At 36.7% G+C, this 7,772-nt stretch overlaps 1 protein-coding gene across 1 annotated transcript; it reads left to right on the top strand.

The window, feature by feature from the left end:
- The first annotated feature begins 4,518 nt into the window (after positions 1-4,518).
- On the top strand, positions 4,519-7,517 carry LOC120000869 (serine hydroxymethyltransferase 4-like). The gene is made up of 4 exons (XM_038849033.1): positions 4,519-5,275; positions 6,032-6,422; positions 6,535-6,636; positions 7,034-7,517. Exons 1-4 carry the CDS (start codon positions 4,598-4,600, stop codon positions 7,276-7,278), a joined length of 1,416 nt encoding a protein of 471 aa, XP_038704961.1. The 5' UTR covers positions 4,519-4,597; the 3' UTR covers positions 7,279-7,517.
- Positions 7,518-7,772: the final 255 nt, after the last annotated feature.

Below are 7,772 nucleotides of genomic sequence, written 5' to 3' on the forward strand. Positions count from 1 at the left end.
TTTGAAGCACAGATAGACATGATTTACGGTGGATCGGATCTAGAGTGTGAGTTTATCCCTTCATTTCATATATGTTTTGTTCAAGTTTTTTTTTAATTTTTTTTACGTTTGTTTGTTTAGTTTACTCGAGTATATCCCAGTGTATTTTGTAATCTGATATATTCCAGTGTAGTATGCTATAATCCAGTGTTGTCCAGCTATTGTCCAGTGTTTGTAATTTCATAGTGTAGTTTGGTGTTGTCCACGTTTGTAAATTCCTAGGCCACTTTTATGACGTTCGGTCTAATGTTTTGCTATCATGGTGGAATGAAATGGTAGGGTTTCAACTCTTTCAAAAAAAATACAAGAAAATATCAACTCATTAGATCTAATTAGTGTGAATGGCATCAACGGCCCCCACTTGCATAGACGGCTCAATTTTGAATTACAATAATATCATTAGTGTCTCCAACTCCAAGTGTGAGGAGGAGAACATGGATCTTTGCAAGCGTCGGTGGATGGTGGAGGAGAAGGGGAGAGTAAAATATCTGCGCGAGATGAGAGGTGCTGGTTGTTCACATGACCATGTCTAAACGTGCACGTGCAGGTTATGGAGATCACGATCCTTTTAGTTTCTAAGTACTAGACGGGACATTTGATTGTTAATTCAATGAGTGTGAGTGTGAGTGTGAGTGTGAGGCGAACTTGAGGCGAACTTGGGATGAACATTATCATGTTTGGTATGAAATGAAGAGTGAGTATGAGTTTTAGAATTTTAATTGTACAATTTTCATATTATCCAATTTTTTTTACATAAAAATAAGAATAGATTAATTTAATGGTTGCATTACTTATTAATAAGATGTATAATAGTCTTTTGAGTATTAAAACTCATTCTCCTTTTGGTGGATATTAGTCAATCTCATCATTTTGGTGAGCTTGGCTAATTTTCATAAGAAGGGAATGAGGGTAGGATGAGTTTGAGATTTCACCCTTCCAAACTCAACCAAACAAGAGAATGAGTGATTCTCACCATCGGCTAGTCTTATTCCTCTCTTTAAATGCCAATCAAATGTCCCATAATATAATTAATTCCTAACCAACGAGAGTTGGTTTGGTCGATAATCAATTGAATTAAACATATGTATATCTAAAATTCGATTTCAATCACAAACGTATCTAAAAAAAATAGAATCAATTCCGAGCTAGGTTTTCTATTTGGAGGTAGCATAGTCAATTTCTACGGACTTGTGCATAAAATTATTATGTACTTATCTGACAAACGTTGTTTCCAAAATTACTACGCAGACTCATATGAATTTACCAAAGGATAATAATGATGTGTTCTCATGTCAGACAATAAAATAAAATAAAATCTAGCACTAATAATACTGTGTTATAAAATAAAAGAAAAGTGTAGTTCTACCAACTTTGATCACTATTTTACTTTCTAGCTAGGAAAAGTGTAGTTCTACCAACTTTGACAAGAATATACACAAACATGTCCAAATCTCCTCCCTAGTTGGGTTGGTGGGTGTTTGGTGAAATATTGTTGGGTTTCTCCTTTCATATTCTATTAACTCAAAATAATATTTTATCAACTACCCCAAGTTGATTGAATGTGCTTGGTATGAATTATCTTGCTATATGATAGCTCAAGTTCGAATTACCAAAATCAAAGTTGATAATTAAATTAATGTTCTTCTAACATTTAGTGAATGAAGGATATACTTATAGGGGTTGGTGTAATTGAAGTTGGCCAATTATACTGTGAAAACGTAAATATAAAAATATTCAATGAAGAGTGAAGTAGTGGGAAGGAAAGTGTCTCTTTCAAGGGGATTGGTGTGATGGAAAAAATTGACCAATTCACTCCTTCAACAACTCCCATAATTAAACCACCAACTTTGCCAAGTCTCTAAAGTCACCGCTCACCAACTACAACAAGGGCTTATGGCATGGTGACAACATTGTGTACTCATTTGTTGCACAATCTCAAGTCCAGTGGTCACTCACAATGTTTTTCATTTCCTAAATATTTCAGAGCTTGAAATATTGTCTTTTCAGTACCTTTATCTTCTTGCGGATACTTTTGGTCCACTAAACCTACAACAACCAACATATTGGAAATTCAACTTGGTTACAATTGCTCTTTAAGTTTACCATATTAATGGCTTTTTAAGAGTTTCCATTGATAAGCTCACCTCAAATGTACACTAAAAATTTGATACGATTAATTGTTAGGGGGGTTACCCCTACTGATTATGACAATATGAATGGTTAGACATTGGGTGTTGAATGATCATGGTATGCTAGAATGCCCTTGATATTTTTGTGCAATTTATGCTTGTTTTGTGTAGGGATGTATCTGGAGGTAGCCTACTCTATTGGATTGTTTCATGTATCTTGATGTAGGCTATGTCAGTCGTGCTTCTAAATAAGACCAAACAGGGCATAAGTATTCCAATTCGACAGTGACGTGGATCATAATATTTTATATATTATGGGCTATTGAGTTTCAGTATTGGGATACTAGAATAGAGTTGTCTTTAGTCAGAAACTCTTTGTCTAGGTTTTTGATTAAGCGAATACTTGTATGTAAAGTTTCCTAGTTTCGTGTTTTAAGGAAGGTCCTTAAAATTAAGTTGTGTGATTGAAGTCTAACTAGGAAACTTGGATCTCAGAAGATTTACAGTCTAAGACGACTAGGGTTTATTGAAGACTATATATACGAGCCGTCTGAGATATGCAAGGTACCGAAACTTGTGCACAAATACAAAGTAGTTTCTTTTAACTTCGGAGTTTCGTTTCTTATGTCGTCTTGTTGAAGAAGAGTCTTGGTGTAAGGCAACTCTTGGTGGAGTGGATCACTTATTGATGGAGTATCAGATAGCTTCTTCTCAACTTAGAAGCTTTGGTTGTGGCCAAAGTTCGAAGCAGCTAACAAAGTTACTGAGTCTAGGAAACATACGTTGAATAGTTGGTGTATTAAGTTATCTTAGGGTTAGATCCTCTGTAATCTTTATTCACATAGTGGATTGTTTCCGAGATTGGTTACTTGATAGACTCGACGTTTTTTCTGCTGGGTTTTTCTCATTATTTCTGTGTGGTTCGATTATTGTAATTTGACTAATGGTTCGTGAAGAACACACTTTCATTAATTAATAGCATGCATGCCAAATTACTTTCACATATACTGTGGAACTCACACGAGCCTGAACTCAAAAGAAACAAACCATGCATGTCAACTCTCAAGCAGCTCACACAATCTCATCATTTAAAGTAGGCATAAAACACTTATAAGGCCTTCTACTACATCTCATATGAACTTTAAACACTCCTTTTATCAGTCAACATTAAACCCTCCTATTACATTTCATGTGAACTTTATATACTCCTTTTACCAGTCAACGTTAAGCTCTTCACTACATCTTATGTGAACTTTAAACCCTCCTATTTTTACCGTGCAACATTATGCTTTGATACTATTATCTTTGAATTAAATAAGATATTTTGTAACTTAAATACTAAAATAAGATATTTTTTAAACAATAATCTTATCTTGATAAATAAAAATAAAAAAATAAAAAAGTTTAATAAAAATGAACTATTTCAACCATTGATGGCTTGAAAATTCGAGTTGCGAAAGTCCGACTGTGAAGAAGATTCAAGTTACAGAATCTTAACAAATAAAAAATATAAATAACATATTAGAGAATTATAGTGGTTCAGCTGACAAATAGTAATTACATCTATTACAAAAGAGATCTGTATCCACCGTAAAACCCTCTAGATTAAATTTATCATTGTGACAAGTGTTATTCGTGTACACTTCGATATTGTCCGGTGCTTGTTATTCCGTTTTGTAATTTATCTATTAGTGTTTGTAAATTTTTAGACCACTAATATAGCGCTAGGCGTAATGTTTGTTACTATAAAATGAAGTGATGGGCTTAAACGCTTTATCAAAAAACCCTAAATGTTACACAAATACTTGTATTTTGAACAATTTAAAAATACGGCACTAAATGCTACTAAAATGTTGAATTGGCTACTATTTCAATCTACGTTTGGTTGTTGGATTATTTGGAATATCATATATGCTATTCCAAATGGCTTACTAAACTGGGGCATAATTGTAACAATATTTTTTCTTAGTTTCCTAAAAAAGGGACAAATCGAGATATTAGGGCGTGTTAAAATATGACATCGTAAATTCTAAAAGGGCTTAGAACATATAAAAGGAAAATTCCCCCAAACAAGAAACTAATAACATTTTCCTGTTTTCAGTTTTCTAAATTTGAAATCAATCGTATTTTCAATTTTTCAATCTGCCAAAACAATTTTTCATAAACCCTAAACGTATGATTTACCACCATATCAGCACCATCATTCACAAATAAATGAATAATACTAATTATTTATCAACGTAAACGGTAAACCTACCTACTTCAATTTTAGAAAAAAAAAAAAAAAACCCTTCAGGCCAAAGCCCATAAAGTCCAGGGCAAACTCTATTAAAAGCCCAAATTGCTCCGCCTCCTATCTCTCGCTCAATCAAGGTCGCCCGTATCTCTCTCCATTCCCATTCTCCCTCTCTCTCTCCCTCTCTCCGGCGATGGATCCAGTGAACGATTGGGGCAACACACCTCTCCAAACTCTAGATCCGGAAATCCATGACCTCATTGAGAAGGAGAAGCGCCGACAATGCCGCGGCATCGAGCTTATAGCCTCCGAGAACTTCACCTCCTTCGCTGTTATCGAGGCTCTCGGGAGTCCCTTGACCAACAAGTACTCCGAGGGCTTGCCCGGTAACCGCTACTACGGTGGAAACGAGTTTATTGACGAGATCGAGAACCTCTGCAGGTCACGTGCACTCCAGGTCTTTCATCTCGATCCTACCAAGTGGGGCGTCAATGTCCAGCCTTACTCTGGTTCTCCGGCCAATTTCGCTGCCTACACGGCGGTGCTCGAGCCTCATGACAGGATCATGGGGTTGGATCTTCCATCCGGTGGCCACCTCACTCATGGATACTATACATCTGGTGGTAAGAAGATCTCGGCTACCTCGATTTACTTCGAGAGTTTGCCTTACAAGGTGAATTTCTCCACTGGTTATATTGATTACGACAAGCTTGAGGAGAAGGCAATGGATTTCAGGCCTAGGTTGATTATTTGTGGAGGGAGTGCGTACCCAAGGGATTGGGATTACGCTAGGTTTAGGAGCATTGCGGACAAGGTTGGGGCACTCTTGCTCTGCGATATGGCTCACATTAGTGGCCTTGTTGCTGCTCAGGTATGGCTGATTTCTTTTGTTTATATTTGTTGCTGTTGGAACTGTTTTGGTTTTTGTTGGATCTGGGGAACTATTGGTTTTGGGAAATTAAATATACGATTGATCTGGTTTTCAAATACCAGGATCTGGAGTTTGTCAACTCTTGGTGATACAGTGATGACACTGCATTAGGATTGATGGATCGTGAGGTTCTGTTATTGGTTTAATAATTTACTTGCAAAGATTCAAAGAGGCATCTTGTGATAAATCTCGCATGCTATTGATTATTGTTGTGGGACTGCATTTTCAGTCTTTGCTTGTCTGCTTGTATTATTTCAATTCTGTAATAAGTGGTGCATGGGATAGATCTGTCTTTGCATCATCTTATATAAACTATGCGACTCGTGAGATAGGTTTTTGACATATGGGAACTTCGCAATCGCATCATTCTACATCTCACATTTTTTCATTTTTATCCTGCTTGATTGTTGTCAATCTAGATATTGGATAAGTTGATCATATTGCATTAAATTATTAATATATTAAAGTTTTTGTTTAATATGATGCAGACAATAAATGATCTCATCTGTTAAATCTGGATTCGAAATGTAATTTTGTATTTTAATTCTCGAATAAGACTATTTTCTGTGTGATGAAGTGGCATTATTGTCCTTGTAGAACATTGACAATAGGCTTCTGTTCTCAAGGGATATCAATTCTGGTGTTCCTGCATGAGTTTCTAATTGTCTAAGTATTTTCTTTCCTTCCTGGCTGCAGGAAGCTGCCAACCCCTTTGAGTTTTGTGATATAGTCACCACCACTACCCACAAGAGCTTGAGAGGTCCTAGGGCTGGTATGATCTTTTACCGAAAGGGACCTAAACCACCCAAGAAAGGCCAGCCAGAAGGTGCAGTGTATGACTTTGAAGACAAGATCAACTTTGCTGTTTTTCCCTCCCTTCAGGGTGGTCCCCACAATCATCAGATTGGTGCCTTGGCTGTTGCACTGAAACAGGCTATGACACCTGGATTCAAGGCATATGCTAAGCAAGTCAAAGCCAATGCAGTTGCTCTGGGAAACTTTTTGATGAGCAAAGGATATAAAATGGTTACTGAAGGAACTGAAAACCACCTTGTTCTGTGGGATCTTCGTCCCCTTGGACTGACTGGTAAAAGAATTTATCTCACGTGATTGTCTATCTAAGTGGTAACAGATTACTAAGTTAGGATTGCTTGGTTTAGTTCTCATTGTAAGATGTCTTTTATTTTCAATTGTTTCAGGGAACAAGGTTGAGAAGCTTTGCGACCTCTGCAACATTACTGTGAACAAGAATGCTGTGTTTGGTGACAGCAGTGCTCTGGCTCCTGGGGGAGTTAGAATTGGTATGAAGGGTTATATTTCAAAGTTTATGAACAACATGTTTTTAGTTGATCTCTTTTGAATGCAAACTACAGAGTTGGTGATGGGTTTCATGGCAATATCACACAATATGCAGATAGCTGATAAATATGTTTTAACTTGATAGACTCTAGGACAAGAGCTGTCTTTTTCGTCTTGTGGAGCTGCTTAGCTGATAACTTGTCAAACAGGTTTAGTGATAAATGTGAGCAGTTAAAAGAGTTCTTAGGTGGTCAATCTGAAATGTTTCAAAACTGCCTGCCACTGGGTTACACTTGAAACTCCATGTTTTTTCACTTCCTCTTAATTGCAAAATGAACAACTACTGGATAGGTTTAGTTCATTTTGATACAAATTGGCAATCGTGCTCTCTGTTGGCAGGTACTCCAGCCATGACTTCAAGAGGCTTGGTTGAGAAGGACTTCGAGCAGATTGGAGAGTTCCTCCACCGTGCTGTGGATCTCACTTTGAGCATCCAAAAGGAGTATGGTAAGCTCTTAAAGGATTTTAACAAGGGCTTGGTGAACAATAAAGACATGGATGCCCTAAGGGCTGATGTTGAGAAGTTTTCAGCCTCGTTTGACATGCCTGGCTTCCTCATGTCTGAGATGAAATACAAAGATTAGGCCAAGTGTTAAGTAGTATTTCTACGACATATCTGCATCCTTGGAAAGTCCTCTGTTTGATTTTCTGTCTGGTAGGCTATTAGAGCCCATTTTGTTTTAAATATTTTGTTGGTCAACATGTTTGGGGAAGTTTGATTCTACAATCTCCCAAGTCCCAATATCGTATGTATTTGTTATTTCGTCTTCGCTCATCAACAATAAGAAAGAAAGAAAGGGTTCTCTCTTTTAATTTTGCTTCACAGGCTTCTTAGAGTAATCCTTTCTTGGACATCTTTTCGTGAGAATGGGATCTGCTTTCGAATTAGCTTAACACAGTTAATTCTGAAAATATCCGCCTAAGACGTCCTAAAAGCAACAATGCTAAAGCAGCAACTGGTTCTGCTAATTTGCACTAAGAAAGGTTTTTTTGACTGCTCTGAATCAGAAAGTACAAAATAGAAAAAATGTAATCAAAAAATTCCAACCAAAATTTATGTGTAAAAAATGAAATAAAA

The sequence above is a fragment of the Tripterygium wilfordii genome, chromosome 1 (genome assembly GCF_013401445.1).
Source record: "Tripterygium wilfordii isolate XIE 37 chromosome 1, ASM1340144v1, whole genome shotgun sequence".
Taxonomy (NCBI): domain Eukaryota; kingdom Viridiplantae; phylum Streptophyta; class Magnoliopsida; order Celastrales; family Celastraceae; genus Tripterygium; species Tripterygium wilfordii.

Excerpts from the sequence above, each read along its gene's own strand:
- LOC120000869 (XM_038849033.1), top strand. The coding sequence starts at position 4,598 with ATGGATCCAGTGAACGATTGGGGCAACACACCTCTCCAAACTCTAGAT. Across the intron at positions 6,423-6,534 it reads TCGTCCCCTTGGACTGACTG|GGAACAAGGTTGAGAAGCTT; the intron begins GTAAAAGAATTT and ends CAATTGTTTCAG. Across the intron at positions 6,637-7,033 it reads TCCTGGGGGAGTTAGAATTG|GTACTCCAGCCATGACTTCA; the intron begins GTATGAAGGGTT and ends CTCTGTTGGCAG.